The 18000-nt window shown below is 47.0% G+C and overlaps 1 protein-coding gene across 1 annotated transcript in view; it reads left to right on the top strand.

Moving 5' to 3' along the window:
* The window catches only part of LOC311239297 (receptor-type tyrosine-protein phosphatase F-like), a 226449-nt gene that overhangs the window by 130467 nt on the left and 77982 nt on the right, over positions 1-18000 (top strand). The window contains 7 exon segments of the mRNA XM_084327604.1: positions 4389-4506; positions 5868-6446; positions 7433-7452; positions 7454-7531; positions 13981-14237; positions 15943-15972; positions 15974-16022. Of these exon segments, the coding sequence (XP_084183730.1) occupies positions 4389-4506; positions 5868-6446; positions 7433-7452; positions 7454-7531; positions 13981-14237; positions 15943-15972; positions 15974-16022 (1131 nt within the window).

Raw genomic sequence — 18000 nt, 5'->3', positions numbered from 1 at the left:
GCTATAAGGAAGATTTTAAATATATATATATATTATATATCATCGTAGATTCAATGTCGAGACTGAAATACGACGCCCATCTAAATCCTCCTTATTTTCTATCGATATTGCGCCGGTACGGCGCGAAGGAAGCCTTTCCCGAACAAAACCTGCTTTGTTCTGGAAAGGCGAGGCTAAACATTCTGATGAGGTTAACGGTGAAAACAGGGAGTTCATGGGAAACTCAGTCTTATGGTGAGAATTAGACTGTTAATTGTTTCATTAGTGGTCTCGTACTGTAATTAATATACAAAGGCATCGCAACCAATATGAATAATAATATATGAAATAACAATATTAAGACTGGAAAATAATAAAAACCAATTGCCGGTTTTAATAGAAGACATCAATAATGTAATGTAAAGTGCTCCGAACCCTCAAAGTACCTGTAATTGTTTATTTACCCTCTGACAGCGTGTGTAGTCGCTTTAGGCTAGTTCCTCAATTACCACGTGAGAAGCTTTGAACGTTGGGATGGACTGTGTTTATATTTGCACAAATTGTTATACGTCTGTGAATATGAGCCTAGTGGAATGTGTGTATTTGAATCTGTATGCATGATACCAACCACAGTTCAAACGGATAACATTTTTTTCCCGAATTGGTTGAATTTCCAATGCGGGGCACACGACAGGGCTGCTCCCTATCGTTGGTGTTTATTAACACCTGACAGACGCCGCACAAGATGTTGTCAGATGAAGAAAATCTGTTCAGCCCTCTCACGTTATTGCCTGGGCTTCTGTTCTGCCGCGTGGAGGAACAAAAAGAGACATCAGACGGCAGTAATGATGTGTGACTGGGTGTAGACACGCCTCCGCGGCGAGCACGCATCCACGTGTCATTTTAACTGGAACTATGATGATGATAATACGTCAGCCTTATATAGCGCTTGGTGGGGTTATATAAAAGCAAATTAAAAAAGCACTCTTTATTAATGACGACTTACTAAATTAAAATAGACACTTACTGTAAATGGTAAAGATGCGTGCAAATCACTTTACAATTTGTACCTCACCTTTGACCCATTCACACACACACATTCACACACACATTTTACCCATTCACACACACATTCACACACACATTCACACACACACATTCACACACACATTCACACACACACATTCACTCACACATTCACTTACACATTCACACACACATTCACACACCAATAGCAGAAACGACCTGCTCATCAGGAGCAATTAGGGGTTAAGTGTCTTGCTCAAGGACACTTCGACACGCTGACCGGGAGGAGCGGGAATTGAACCAGGAACCTCTGGATTACCAGACGACTGCTCTCCCTCCTGAGCCACTGTCGCCTGTAGATGTGTGTCAGCAAGGGAGAAAAACATAGAGAAACACATTTTTCATGTGCATTCGTTCAATCAACGTCAACTAACGTCAAGTAACAAACAAGTACAAGTAGCGTTATGTTATCTGATGGGATAGTCGTGTTATCTTGATCGTAATCTGAATGTGCGTAGGGCACGTTAAGCACAGTTTTCAACGGAGAGAGAGAGAGAGAGAATTTTTTTTTTAAAGGATTCATAATGCATTAAACTTGTTTTTACCATTCATGGCCAGTTCTCTCCTGGAATATTATTCACAGGGAAACGATGGCGCCGGTCGCGACAAAGCCGGGCAAAGACGAATCAATTCCTATAACTAGCCCGCCTCATAATCTCAGTAATGCCCCTCGGTGCTGCTCTAAGCATTTGCTCTGAAGGGAAATTTTTCCGGAGCCCTTTTTCCCTCTCTTTTCACTTTCCGCTGAGTTTCCTAAAAAAGTGACGCTGACCTTGAGCCGGTTGCCGGGCGGAAGCCGCCGCCGAGACCGTTAGTCGTTTTACATGATTAAAGTAATGAGACTTCCCTCCATAAAGTTAAAAAACGCTTTTATGATAGTCATTTACCATCCCCCCCCCCCCCCCCCCCCCGCCTAACTTAAGGGCTAGCGGAGGCGCACTGAGCGGCCCTTAAAGAGAGGAGCAGTTAAAAAGCTGTGTCAAACAGTGTCTGTTAAATGTGCGTCCGCGATTAGAGAATGAAAGCGTCATTACTTAGGGAGACGGCATTAGGATAAAGCTGTACAATACTGAGCTGGCTAGGAGCTCTGGCAGGAAGGGCCCGTAGGCATTCGTGTATTTGTCCTCTCGGTGGCCCTAGTCATGTGTGCTCGGGCCCTAGGCACTCGTTTGCTCTTGGTTCTTAGTGTTTGTGTGGATGTGTGGGCATAGCAGTGTGTGTGTGTGGTTGTTTTGTGTATGTGTGCGCGCGTATGTGTGTGTGTTTATGTGGATTGATGGCCATATCAGTCTGTATGTGTGTGTGTGTGTGTATGCATGTGTATTGTGTGTGCGCGCACGTGTGTGTTGATCTACAGGTGTGAGTGGGTGTGTGCGTCTGTGTATGTGGGCATAATAGTGTGTGTGTGTGGTGTGTATCCTGAAGTGAGTGCGTGGCAGCAGGTCACCTGCAGCTCTGAACTGTGTGTGTGTGTGTGTGTGTGTGTGTGTGTGTGTGTGTGTGTGTGTGTGTGTGTGTGTGTGTGTGTGTGTGTGTGTGTGTGTGTGCGGTGTATCTCGAAGTGAGTGCGTGGCCGCAGCAGCAGCTCTGAACACAGTGTGTCTCCGTGTTTGTTCTCTTGTCTTCTATCTGCTGTTCTCTTGTTGACTGTGGACCCGCCGGTTGGTTCAGCCGCGGCGGCCGCCTCGTGCGTCTGTGTGTCCTGCCTGCAGAGCCGTCTGACCACTCCTCCCCTCCCCTCCCCTCCTCCCAGAGGACGACAGAACGAGGCTGTAAATGTAATTTCACCAGCTAACCGACCGTGAAGCATTGGAGAACGGGCTCCGGTCCAAGTTAGGAAGGACGGCGGCCGGTGTCCCGATATACGGAGAGAGGGTTTCCGCCGCAGTGAGAGACGCAGCACGGGGGCTGGTGGACGAAGCAGCCGTGTTTCTGTCGTCCTCGTCGGTAGAAACCTGGCCGGTATCCAGGCGGCGCTGCAGGCATGACCACAGACACGCTGGTGGTGTTCCTGTTCACATGGTCGGTGTGTTGGTGACCGGGTTCAGTGTGTGTGCGCATGGGGGCGTAGGTTTAGGGGGGGGGTTGCAGGGGATATTGAGAAGAGGTACATTTGTCCCCCTCAGGAATTGTAGTTAATATGAAAGACAACCCCCTCCTCAAAAGAGGTACAAATATAAATAAGGGGGTTTAATTCTATATCTATAGAATAAATATTTGAAAGCAATACAGAATGCCTGAGAGCCTTACTGCATTATATTCCATTATATTTGTGTCAGCAGAAAGGTACACCAGAATACAGGAAGTGTTTGACGCTAGGGCTGGGCGATATGGCCAAAAATCTTATCACGATAACATTTTTCATATCACTCGATATCGATTTTCATTATTAGTATACATTTAAAAAGAAATAAAAAATGTAAAGCTCCTCACACTCCAGTTCTCAGGCTGCAGCTGGTTTGAAAGCGAAAGTAAACCGGCTTCTCTGCTGGCTGTGGCTCCAGGGGAGTTGAACAGTTCTGGCTCTGCTAGTTTCTTTTCTATCTTTTGGCGTTTATTTTTTTGGTGGACAACCCACCGCACATGTGCACCGTGACTCGCGACTGGAGTCTAGCTCTGCTAGCACACATAGCCTACTGTGTACAGACGGTTTCAAACTGTATTTTAAATTAGAAAGCAAACTAAATAAATGGGCAAGAGAAAAATAAATCTCAATTTGGTCAGTATTGTCATTTGGACAAGCAAAGCCATTACTTTAAGTTTTAGGCAAGAAAGACAAGTCTGTCCACTGTCTCTGGTTTTAAAGCTGCCAGGTCACAATAAATAAAAAAAAACATCGCTATCCTTTTATCGCCCAGCCCTATTTGACGCAAAAGAATTGTGTCAAAGGTGCCCCCCCCCCCAATGGTGAAACCAAACCTACGCCCTTGTGTGTGTGAGTGTGTGAGCGTGTGTGTGCGCGCTGTGTTGTTGCCGACAGAGGGTTTTCTTGAGCAAGAAAATCTCCTGGCCCAACTCCCGGGGGGGCCGAGTGCCTTCCGCGCCTTTCTCCATCAAGTGTGTTCATTCCAGCCGTTCCAGGTGAACTTACATTGAACAAGAAGCTGCAGGTGGATGGAGAGAGGGGCATCTAACCTTTTTTTTGTGTGTTTTGCGGTGCTGTGTGTTTTTTGGTGGATCAGTGCTTGTGTGAGGTTTGTTTTTTTTGGGGGCGGACCCAGCTGCGTGTGATGTTGATGCCTGACCTTTCGGTCTGCACGACGCGTGTGTGTGATGTTGACCCCTGACCTTTCTGTCTACGCGCGTGTGTGTGTGCCCCTCAGGAGGCCATCATCGGAGGACTGCACTCCGAGACGACATACTCTGTGACGGTGGCGGCGTACACCACCAAGGGAGACGGAGCCCGCAGCAAGGCCAAGGTCATCACCACGACCGGGGCGGGTGAGGAGACCAGACGCCCATCCCAGCAGCTTCTTCCTCTTTTCAGGCTACGTTCACACTGCAAGCCTCAGTGCTCACTTCTGATGTAGTGTTTTTTTTTTTTTTTTTTTTGGGGGGCTGTCAGTTTATCACGTTAATTAGATTATGATTACACAGCAAATGACCGTGTTATGAAAATTAACGCACATTTATTATTATTCTTTTTTTTATATATATATATATTTCTTATCTCATTCATTCCATAAGAACGTAGAATAAACATTTATAGACTTTTTTTATTTTTTTTATTGTCCATTTAAATTGTAATGAACCAAATGAGAATATCAATTCAATTTTTTTTTTATCTTTGACTGTGAATAACACCATGCTAAAATTGACCAGACCTGAAAAATCTAAGCAAATGAAATTAAATGAAGATGATTAAACAGAAGGTTTTGTAAGATACAGTACTGAAATCTACCATCCGGACACATGCCATTTGAAATATGATTATAGAATATTATAGAATCAGGCCTAAAATGGTTATGCGATTAAAATGCGATTAATTAGATTCATCAATTACAAATCCTGTAATTAATTCGATTTATTTTTTGTATCGCCTGACAGCACTGCCTTTTTTATATAAATGTGGCCAATATCAGATTCCAGGGTGAACTGGTCAATACAATAAAGAAGATGGATGTAGACACGGAGGACACTGAAGTCACAGTTTATGGTTTCATTTATTAGTTGATGTACAGTGGAGGCTAATTCATAATCGGATGATAATGGGGGTGAGGAGGAGGTGAAAGCCATTTGTTCTTTCAATATGCTTTCAAACACAGAGCAGTTATGATTCGTTGTTTGCTTGTACACAAGTATCACCCCAAATATAAGGGGTAAACACCTCACTGTCCCTCCACTGACCACCTCCATCACAGCTGTCTTCAGTGTTTGTGTTCACCTTGTGTGTCTAGACTAGAGTGACGCAAGAGTCACATGAATTCTGATATCGCTGTTCAGACTGAGGTCGCATTGCAACGCAACCTCAGTCTGAACAGTCTTCCATGCGACTTTTACGCCACTCTAGATTGACATTAGTGACAATCTTCTACGTCCATCTTCTTTACTGTTCAACTGTGGGTCAGTTCAGGAGCGTGACCGGTTCACACTGGAATCTGATGTTGGCCACATTTTATTTTAAAAACGGCCAAACAAAAGATCTGAGCAATAAATCAGAATTGAGCACTTAAGGCTTGCAGTGTGAACGTAGCCCTGGTGTCATCGTCCATTCATTACAGTCGATGATCGAGACGTAAAAACTCTCTCCTCCTCCTCCTCCTCCTCCTCCTCCTCCTCCTCCTCCTCCTCCCTCTCTCCAGTGCCAGGAAAGCCCACCATGATGATCAGCACCACCATGGGGAACACGGCGCTGATCCAGTGGCAGCCGCCCAAGGAGATGGTGGGCGAGCTGATGGGCTACCAGCTGCAGTACAAGCGCAGCGAGGAGGAGAGCTTCGCGTCCTGGGAGCTCCGCAAGACCGACGACCACTACACCGCCACCGGGCTGCACAAGGGCGCCACCTACATCTTCCGCCTCAGCGCCCGCAACCGCGCCGGCACGGGCGAGGCCTACGTGAAGGAGATCGGCACCCAGGAGGACGTGCCGTCCGGCTTCCCGCTCAACCTGCGCGTCACGGGCCTCACCACCTCCAGCACCAAGCTGGCCTGGGACCCGCCGGCGCTGGCCGAGAGGAACGGCAGGATCGTCCACTACCTGGTGGTGTACCGCGACATCAACAGCCAGCAGAACAGCACCAACCGCACGGCGGACACCATCCTGACCATCCAGGGCCTGAAGCCCGACACCACCTACGACGTCCGCGTGCAGGCCTTCACCAGCAAGGGGGCGGGGCCCATCAGCCCCAGCATCCAGAGCCGCACCATGTCCACCTCGCCAGGTAGGAGGGAAGGAGAGAGGCGGCGTTTATCTCGCGGCAACTACAGAACGCAAGCACGTCGTTTATTACAGCTAATCAAAAGTGCAACGCGTCGCCCCTTAATCCATCTTCAGTCTTCCTGATCTCACGTTCATCTGCGCTCCTCTTGTCGTGCGCGCATGCTCACACCGCATGAGTGACGTCTCGGAGAAGGTATCGCGTCCTCCGCATCTTAACCCCACCCGGTTCCCCAGCTCTCCGCCCCCGTCTCAGAGAAGGTATCGCGTCCTCCGCATCTTAACCCCACCCGGTTCCCCAGCTCTCCGCCCCGTCTCAGTACAGTACAGTACAGCATGAGCGCAGTGCTTATTGATTTAGAAAGCGCTATAATCTGGTTACACGCTACCGTCACGCCGCTGCCACGCGACTGCCCCCCCCCCCCCCCCCCCCCCACTTCACCCAAGCGAATTTAGCCGTGCATACAACATGTGCCTCCTCATGCATTTTATTATCTTATAAATATTAGATTCTTTATTTAACACCAGATGTGCGTGGTGCCTATTTTGAGACTCCCGCTCGAATTCCCCCTGCCCCCCCCTCTTACCCCGCTCTCCCCCCCCCATCCCTCCTCCCACTGCCGTATACATTTCATGCTAATCACAGTGAACTCGGCCCCGTTGCATATTTCATATTTCATTTGGGTGAAAGTGGTATAAATAGAGGGAACAGGCTTAAGGGGATAAACTGCTATTTTAAGTGATCAGTAACCGGCCATGAATGAAAAAAGATCGGCCGATGTTTCCCTTTCTTTCCCTTGTCGAGTCTGGTCATGTTTTTTTTTCCATGGCGAATGTTTCCAGGACATAATCAGCGGTTTATTTGCCGTACAATCGGCGTTAAATTTGAATTACGCGGCTTACGAGGAGGATTACATTCTGCGTCGAGCGAGATGTCCTACTTTAGATACTGGACTGAAGTGCGTTTCTCTCTCTCTCTCGATCCCACAGCGTTCGCCACGAGCTTCGGCGGTCAAGGCCGTCATGAAGTCATCCGTGCTGCTCACCTGGGAGGTGCCAGAGAACTACAAGTCCCAGGTGCCCTTCAAGGTAAGTCATGAAGTTGTCCGCGCTGTTCACGCTGGGAGGTGCCAGAGAACTACAAGTCCCAGGTGCCCCTTCAAGGTAAGTCATGAAGTTGTCCGCGCTGTTTCACCTGGGAGGTGCCAGAGAACTACAAGTCCCAGGTGCCCTTCAAGGTAAGTCATGAAGTTGTCCGCGCTGTTCACCTGGGAGGTGCCAGAGAACTACAAGTCCCAGGTGCCCTTCAAGGCAAGGAACCATTTGCATTTTGGGGGGGAAAGCCGCCAGAGATGGTGATTCATGTTAATTTATGAGGGTGTGAATAATGCATGTAATAATGTGTCAAAACGATATTATATCAATTCCCACCTCGTGGTAATGGACCTCGAGACACTTTGAAGTGTGAAATATTATTAGGTCTGCACCAATGAACAAGCCTTACACTTTAACATGTGGAATGATGTGTCAGGTGGGATAGTTGCCTCCCATAGGAGCGTGTGTGTGTGTATGTGCATTTTGTGTGTGTTTATATTTAGTTTGTTTGTGTGTGTGCATTTTGTGTGTTTGTATTTTGTTTGTTTGTGTGTGTGTGCGCATTTTGTGTGTGTTATATTTCGTGTGTGCATTTTGTGTGTCTTTATATTTTGTGTGTGTGTGCATTTTGTGTGTCTTTAGATTTAGTTTGTGTGTGGTGTGTACCTGCGTGTGTGTGTTTCTAATTTAGCTTTTTATTTCCTTCAAACAAGACATTTACATAATGACACCGTTAGGGATTGATGACGCTGTTGGGATTCCAGTGTAACAGTGATTCAATGCAGACAAATACAGACAGACAATCAGAGACTAGAGAGGAAAACAAACAAACCTTGTCTAACTATAGCGCAAGGTAACCAGGGATAATCAAACAGTATGCATCACATCCGTCCTGCCCATGTCATGGATGAGGAGCCACCGCAGTTGTATCTGGGCCAACCGACACAACCTCAAACACACCACAAACATTGCCAGAGTTTGCTACTCGTGAGGAATTAAAGATGAAAATGTAACTAAACAAACAAACAAAAGAAAAGGACAATCCATGCTTTTAAATTGTACAGCTGTTCGTACTCTCCCAATTTATTTATAGTATGTGATTGTTTCAAAGCTCACATTAACCCTGCCCAATAATGTTGTTGTTAACGATGATAATACTGTTGTTGATGATAATTAATTAAATTCATTCAAACCTTTATTTATTCTCAAAAAGGACAATTGAGGTCACCCTCATTGTCAATGTCGTCGAGACTTACAGACATTTAAATGCATACTTTTTTTTAATAATAATAAATAATAACAACTCTATCTATAGCACCCTTCACACATGGGCCGCAGACCAAAGACCACATCAAGTAGCACAAAATGAACATAGGCAGAAATCAGCATACAGTCGACAAAATAAAAACAATGTATAAAATGCAGGCATAAGAATAGGTATAAAAGACAAAAATAATACTGTTGTTCATGATGATAATATCGTTGTTAACACTTTGGTTGCCATGGGTTAAATTCATGATATACCATAGGTTGCCGGCTCTATTTGTCTATGGAGAAGTACCCCTTCTTTGCATGGCTATAACTTTTTAAATTCTATTGCTACATTGCCATTATTAGGGCCCATTCAAAGTCCTATATGTATTGTTCATTGTGTAGCAACGTTAAACTTTTTCATTCACATATTCATAGTAAAGTATGGTCTAATGTATAAGTATGTTTTCATCTCTTTCTGCAGCTTTCTCCAGAACGTGATCTATAGCCCCAAATGCATTATATTGATGATGCAATACAGTTTTATGGCAATCAGCGCGATATAAAAAATTCCAACTAGACGTACTTCTAGAAGTTACTACACATCATCTGATGTTGACCGGATGGGCTAGGGGGCGTTTATAATTCCGTGGGCAGCGTTATACCAATCATCTAATGTGGGTCAAATGTTGATCATAGCAGTTAGTATCGAAGACGGTAATTTTACACGCTAAAACTCACCCCAGTCTCCGCGCGCCGTTGGGCGATCATCGTAGAGTAGACATTTTATCATTATGGGATGTAGATTTACCCGGTCCATTTCCAGCTTGTATAATGGTATATACGTCCAAATCATGTTGTTTATCGAGTTATTGGCAATCGATCGCTATGTAGTGTGTCGAGATCGAGTCCCGGAACCTATAGCGAGTGCCCGGAAGTAATACGGCCGATCAGCACAACCTCCATAGCACTTCCTGTTAAGCGATTGCACCGATCGGCCACCAGATGGCGCTCCTGAACCGCCAGAGAGCTCAGTGGGTCCTCCTGGTGGATCTCAGGCCAGCGGAGGGGAAATATGAATCCGATCGCAGATTTTTTAAATATTGATATAAGGGCGCTGTAAAGCGTCCTCCGGCAACTTGAGCATGGCCGGGAATGACGCTTTTAAGCGTTTTCCGGCAGTCAAAGTGTTAATGATGATAATACCGTTGTTCGTGATACTAATACTGTTGTTCATGATGATAATATCATTGTTAATGATGATAATACCGTTGTTCATGATACTAATACCGTTGTTCATGATAATAATACCGTTGTTCATGATAATAATACTGTTGTTAATACAGTGGCGGCTGGTGAATTCTTCTCCAGGGGGAGCGCTATACCAAACATTTTGCAAACATGTACCGAGGTATCACAATGTCACACACACACACACACAAACACACGCGTGCACGCATTGGCGAAACCACACACTGAGTAGCCTACTGTGCACGTCAGAGCTTCGGCGAAACCACAAGGTACGAATATTTAAGTAGGTAGAGTACAACTATCACCATTGCCATTAATCAATGTATGATCATAGTCAATGCAGCCACGTTTCCAATAGCGCCTACACAAACACGCACGCCCAGATCTCAAAACTCTCTCTCTCTCTCTCTCTCTCTCTCTCTCTCTCTCTCTCTCTCTCTCTCTCTCTCTCTCTCTCTCTCTCTCTCTCTCTCTCTCTCTCTCTCTCTCTCTCTCTCTCTCTCTCTCGGACTCGGGAGCAGCATATTATCACTGTAATATATTTGTGCATGCTCCCACGCGTATTCAGACCCGTACAATAATAATCACAGAGGTATATCTTGTCATTTGAAACAAGTTACCAATATATTGTCCCGTGGGTTATGCCCCCCCCGCGGCGAAATTAATTAGTATCCCCCTCTATCTCTCTCTTTCTCTCTCTCTCACACACACACACACAGCATGACGTGGAATCCCAGGCACTAACCTTACACAAATTAGAAGGAACTGCAAAGGATCACCTAGTATACAGTATATACCAAGAATAACTTCAGTATGAGTACAGCATATTTTGCATATTGTTAAAAGAGCCAAGGCTAGCTTGCGTAAATTAAACATAGACTTACCATCACAAGAGTTGAAGGGGGCGAGATATTCAGCCATAATCCAATATATTTTTTTAATCCACTCAAAAAGAAACTCCAGTAGCAGTCCATGGGCATGTTGTATCTGTCCCGTCATTTTAAAAAGCAGGAATGGAAAGCAACATACGGCATTTACATGACTGCATCCAGCTAGCATATAGCTTCTTGTTAGCCAAGTAGCCAACACTTCTTACCACCAGCTAGAAAACGACAGAGTATATTGTCTTCCTCTGTCTGTTGATTGTTTCTGAATTGAGATATCAGGCTGATGAGGTCGAAACTCTTTCACTCCAGTGTTCATCTCTCAAAAGGTATTGTTTTGAGGGATTTACCTGCATTTTCGAGGTTGGAATGTTCTGCCTCCATGATCCATGGTAGCTACTTACTAGCTACCATGGATCATGGAGGCAGAACATTCCAACCTCGAAAATGCAGGTAAATGCAGGTAAATCCCCCACAGATCATATTTATGACCGTTGATAGGCTAAATGTATTAGCTTGAATCATTTACATTGGCCGCTTGCGCGCAGTGACGCCGAGTCAGTGTGCGTTAAGACAAGCGCCCAACTTTGGAGGTAGGTAGAGTTCTATGAGAGTGACGTCAATCACAAACGAGAGGGGAGAATAGCATGAACAAACTATATTACATACATGCTATATTAACGTTATTGTGCATTTTAATAGTAATTATTATTAATTTTAAACATGTTTAGTTCATTTTTAGGGCTTCAAAATATCTCAAATAAAAAACACAAGTTCTTCTTCTCCCTCTCTCTCAACCAGGGGGGGCGGTGCCCCCTATCGGCCGGCCGCCACTGTGTTAATAATAATAATAATAATAATAATACTGTTATATGTAACACATTTGACTAAAATGCCTCTTAGTGTCAGTTGTTTTATGAAACGCTTTGCCATTGTGATGTAATATAGTATCTGAGGATAGAATTCCTCTTCTTCCTTGTTAGACTCCGTATTAAGGCACAATACTAGAACAACTTTTCAGTAAAATAAATGTACCTTAGATGTTAGAATAGTATTTCTGTCAGATGTGGTGACTTTCATGGGTGTATATGGTGTTTTAAGACACACTTTCAGATACACTGGAAGCCTATGGCGGTGATGAATTGGCAGAAAATAACTTCCAAAATATTCGGTGACGGTAAAAGAATGCAAAAAGAAGGGCCTTGATTTTTGTATTGAATGGCTTGAAACCCAGATGATGTAGGTGGGAGAGGACTTTCTATGGCGTTTAGGATTCTTCCTTGATCGGCCTTTCCTTTCATGCAGCGCTTGAAGAATATTCCATCTGGTTCTGCCTGCTGCAGTCGTCCACTTCTTAAAAGGAACACGCCAACATTTTGGGCAATTAGTAGGGATGTCCGATATTATCGGCCGATATCGGCATTAAAATGTGATATCGGAAAATATCGGTATCGGTTTAAAAAAATGTATATATATATATATATAATATATATATTTTTTTTACATTTCTATAACCTTTATTTAGCCAGGCAAGCAAGTAAGAACAAATTCTGATTTTATTTATTGTCAAAAGTATGCATGATGTTGTGTTAATTCCACAACAAGAGATATGTAATGTTAATTACCTGAAATTATTCCATTTTTTGGGGGGGAAACCCTGCATATATCGGTATCGGTTGATATCGGTATCGGAAATTAAGAGTTGGACAATATCGGTATATCGGTATCGGTAAAAAAGCCAATATCGAGCATCCCTAGAAATTTGCTTACCGTCTTCTCCTGAGAGAGACAAGAAAATAGATACCAGTTTACAAGTGGACGACTGCAGCAGGCGGAACCAGATGGAATATTCTTCAAGCGCTGCGTGAAAAGGAGGCCGATCAAGTGGTAGACCGGGTCGCGGTGGAATAATGTTGGTTACGGGTTCCTGTGTGAGAGGAGCTCCTCGAGCTTTACAACTCCCTCTCTCTCGAGTGTGTATTCTGAGGCTACGGTGTCCTTGGGTGATGCGGAAAGGTGCTTATAAATCAAATCTGTTATTACTATAAAACATTCATACGGGGTAGATTCATAGTACGATTTTCATTACCTTGAAGTTCCCCGCGGTGAGACATCCGCCGCCTTCATTAAAAGCATCACCGGCGGCGGCGCCGTGATGCGTAGGGGCTCCGGAAGAGGCGAGACAATGACGTTGTTGTCGCCCCGGACCGGCGGACGTGCGCACGCTAAACGGAGCGGCTTTTATGGGTGCGGGCTTCCCCGGGGATGTCGGGGGGGGGGGGGGGGGGGGGTAATTGATGAGACGGATCTTCCGTCTCTGTGCAGGAGGTGCGCCGTAAAGGTTTCACGGTCAGCCTGAGAGGGTCGCAAAGTGATAAATAATAACAATCGCCGTGTTGTTGGATGTTTTGTCGAGGGCTATAGGTTGCTATGTTGCGTTTTATCTGTTAAGATTTAAATTGTTGACATTATTAGCGGGTAATATTTTAACACTAGACTAAACTGTGTAATCGTCGTCTCAGTCTTTCCTCCTACTTCCCTTCTGTTTGACTTTGACAGGCGTCCTCCATCAACCAATGACAGAGGCTGAAATACAGCAGCAGCGTTTTGGCTATTCCGTACTCTTGAGTTGCTCTGGACACTTTTGTAAATTGCTTTTAAGCTAAAAACTAAGGAGGTCTCTCGGATCATTCTGTTTGTGAATACGGGCCATGGATCGTCTGAAAAACAAACAAACACATATATTGTGTGTAAATGGTAAACGGTGCACTTATATAACAGCTTTTATCCAAAGCGCTTTACAATTTGTTGCTCACATTTCACTCACACATTCACTCACCGGCGGCAGAGGTGAGTGAATGCAAGGTGCGTTAATTAGGCGTTAAGTGTCTTGCTCAAGGACACTTTGACACACTGCCCGGGAGGAGTGGGAATTGAACTGTGAACCTCTGGATTACCAGACGACTGCTCTACCTCCTGAGCCACCGTTGTGTGTGTCATAGTGTGTGTGTGTGTTGCTCTAACGCCCAACATCTCCCCCCCCCCCGTGCCCCACAGATCCTGTACAACCAGCAGAGCGTGGAGGTGCAGGGCAACCTGAAGAGGAAGCTGATCACGCGCCTCCAGCCCGACACCGAGTACTCCTTCATGCTGATGAGCCGCGGGAACAGCGCCGGCGGCCTGCAGCAGCAGGTGTCCATCCGCACGGCGCCGGACCTGCTCAAGACCAAGCCCGTCCTCTACAGCAGCCGGCAGGCACAGGGCGGCAAGCTGACCATCGACCTGCCCAAGGTCCTGACCAGCGCCCAAGTCAGGTCGGTACCCGGAGGTCCGGAGAGCCCCCGATCGACCCGTCTCCGCCTTTACGGCCGTGTCGTTTAAATGGGTTATCACCTCGGGTTGTCGGAGTCATCTGCGATTTGTTTTACGGACCCTTCGTTGACTGGTTAGCGATGTCGCCTGTGGTCTGAGCGACCCATTTTCGAGTCTAGGCAACCCGGGTTAGATTTCCCGGCTGCCCCCTGAATTCACTACATTGGTGTCAGGAGTGGGATGGTGGACCGTGAGGTCATCGGAAGAGCGTGCGCCCCCAGGGGGGGGGGGCGTAAAGGAGGGGGCGTGGCGTAGCGGCCACGGCCCTCGGCTAACGTCAGACCCTTCAGTCGCCTGGTTCGCGATGTCGCCTGTAGTTCTGAGCGACTTTTATTTGTATACATTTTACTACAGGCTTCACTAGAACTGGCACCTAAAGTCTGGCACCAAGCGGAGCACAGAGCGCTATTCCGTGACGACCCTTCCTTCTTTTATAGTTTCTTTGGGCACAGGCGGCATAAGGCTGAACCTCTTGCCGGTTGTAACCTTCTAGACCTCAAATCTAAAGTGCGGACCAACTCTCCAAGGTCGATAGCTAATACAACCGGAGTCCAGGAAACCTTTTAACGGCACCCGCTGACCTCGCCATCTGTCCTTAACAGCCGACCCAATTCCTACCGCTATCAAATGAAACTTTTAGTCTCATCCAACTTTGTGACAGCGCGTCTGATGATAATGGTCGACTTTAACATCGGGGTCTAATCGTGTAATTTTTTACTCTGATTGTGAAGCGTAGAATTGCATCTGACCCAGACCCGTCGGGAGTGTTGTGCCGGCCGGGTTCATCCTCCTGCACGCACACACACGCGCCCACACGAGGCACGGACACGCACACACACACACACACACACACACACACACACACACCACACACACACACACACACACACACACACACACACACACACACTGAAGGCAGCGGAGAGGAGAGCTGAGGGGCGGGAGTGTGCGCGGCGTTGATTGGTTAAAAAGGATTACTTGGCCGTCAGGGCTGACCAGGTCCTAGCACCGTTTGACACACGGAGAGTGAAGGTGATTGAGGAAGGAGGGGTAGAGCGGGGAGAGAGAGGAGGGAGGGAGGAGGGGGGGGGGGGGTGAGATCTCGTTAGACGTTTCTTCTCCCACTCGGAGACTTTGACAGAAGGCCGTATGGCAAGGTGAGCAGGCCCAGAGTGGAGAGAAAAGCAGCCACTCTCGCCTCGTCTTGAGGGGCCGGACTTTTAGAGTGAGCTGAAGTCCGTGGGGGGGTGGGGGGGGGGGGGGACTTTAAAACTAGCGAGAGACGCAAGGCGGCGGAGAAGTAAAGCCGGTCCTATTAATCTGAGGGAATCCTACGGGGGGACATGCATTGATGAAGACTCCTCTCGGTGGGGATAGAGTGTGTGTTCGGTCTAAGCGGCAGATGTGCTCGGTGATTAGCCATTAATTGGAGAACGCGGTGCCAATCTGCTAGCGTTCGACCTTGGTCGACCTTCTTGTTTTCCCATGCAAGGCTTTGAGAGCCGCCCCAAAAAGATGCGGCTGGCGCGGTGACACACGCCGGCACGCACAATAACTCCATGGCGTCGTTTACACGGTGCGCCTGTAAGCAGTGAGTTCCACCATTTTAAAACGCGTCCTAATGAGAGCTTGGTTTTCTTCCGGCAGGTGGTACTATATCGCGGTGGTGCCGCTCTCCGCGCACGTCACGGCGCTGGGACAACCCGGACGAGATGGACCTGGACGAGGTGAGTGCCAGCCGGGGACGGCTGATTTGCCGCTAACGTGCCGGGGTCAAGGGTCCGGGGCCGACTGGGCGGGAAGTCGCCAGACGGGCCACTAATTGGCTCTCCTCACCTGCTGGCGCCGGGACGGGAGGGGGGAGGTTTGTTTAATGAGTCACTCAGGCAGGCAGGTATAGGGGACTTCCTGATGAGGAGCCAAGGCCTGCAGACACTACCGTCTGCTGTGCACTGAACACCGTCTGGGCCTTTGACATCAAATATCACTGCCTCTCTGTCTCTCTCTCTTCTCTCTCAGTCTCTCTCTCTCTCTCTTAGTCTCACTCTCTCTCTATGTATCTCTCTGTCTCTCTCTCTGTCTCTCAGTCTCTCTCTCTCTCTCTTAGTCTCACTCTCTCTATGTATCTCTCTGTCTCTCTCTCTGTCTCTCAGTCTCTCTCTCTCTGTCTCTCTCTCTCTCCTCTGTATCTCTATATCTCTCTGTGTCTCTCTCTGTCTCTCTATCACTCTCACTCACTCTCTCTCTGTCTTCACTCTCTCTCTCTATGCCTCTCTCTCACTCTATATGCCTCTCTCTCACTCTCTATCCCTCTCCCTCTATCTGCCTCTTTCTCTACCTCTTTCTCTCTACCTCTGTGTTCACTCTATCTCTACTTCTCTCTCTCACTCTATGCCTCTCTCTCTCTCGCTCTGCCTCTCTCCCTCTCTCTCCCTCTCTCTTTGTTGTTCACTCTCTCTACTTCTCTCTCACTCTCTATGCCTCTCTCCATCTCTCTCTCTATATGCCTCTCTATATCCTATGCCTCTCTCCATCTCTCTCTCTATATGCCTCTCTATATCCTTCTCTCACTCTATATGCCTCTATCTATCCCTCTCACTCTCTCTCTCTGCATCTCTCTCTACCTCTGTGTTCTCTCTCTCCCGTGCCTATTTCTCTCCCTCTATCTCGCACTCTCTTTCTCTGCCTCTCTCTCTCTCTCTCTCTCTCTCTCTCTCTCTCTCTCTCTCTCTCTCTCTCTCTCTCTCTCTCTCTCTCTCTCTCTCTCTCTCTCTCTCTCTCTCTCTCTCCTCTGTTCTCACTGAGTCACTGGGAGGCCGCTCCAAATAAAGTTGAAATTTTATATATATTTTTTTACATGCAGTGTTCAGACAACGATAAATATTAGGAGCGTTTTCATGACCCTGGATGAAGCCGCTCCACCAGCCGGCGGAGTGGGAGCCGTAACGACACGCGGAATATTAACAACATGATTTTACGGCTTGTGGGCTACTTTTAGACCTCAGATCCTCCGCGTCGTCGCTCTGAGCTCCGGTACAAGCGGCAGACGTCCCAGAGCGCTTGAACTGAACAGGCCACCGTCTCAGTCTCCACCCTTCCGACATAACGCTTTAATGAAGCTAACATCTACAGCCTCTGCCACACAAACCGCTGCTGACAGCAGAGCCACTGCGGAGAACAACGGCACGCTGCAGGGTCCTGCTCGTTATTAACGAGGGTCGCGGTGCCGAGAGTGTAGAGCGCTTTCATTTTGCGTTACGCGATATCCTATATACAGTCGTGTTTCATAGCTGAAAGCGATGATGTGAAACCGTGGCCGCCTGCTGGCCGCGAGCGGTATTGCCTCTGTGATTACAATGCATTTCCCATGAGCGTCTTGCTTGGTCACATAGATGTATTAGATTCAATTAGATTCAAATGTATTGTCATCATACAGCACAAGTACAGTACAACGAAAAGAAGTTTGGCATCCATACAATGGACAGGTGATTAAACTGGGTATAAAATATATAAATTAGTACTACTGAGGGGCGGCTACGTGGCATAGTGGGCAAGGCGCTCGCCACGAATGCGGAGACGCTGGGCTTGCCTGTTCGAGCCCAGCGCTCTACATTGCTTTCAGTTAGCTGGTCGTTCATACTAATACACATTGGCCAGTATTAGGGGGTGGGAAACTGATGGTGGGGATCGGGCGTTGTGGACAGC

This window comes from Notolepis coatsorum (genome assembly GCF_963971535.1).
Source record: "Notolepis coatsorum genome assembly, chromosome: 13".
In the NCBI taxonomy this organism is placed as follows: domain Eukaryota; kingdom Metazoa; phylum Chordata; class Actinopteri; order Aulopiformes; family Paralepididae; genus Notolepis; species Notolepis coatsorum.
This window is presented reverse-complemented; position numbering and strand designations above follow the sequence as displayed.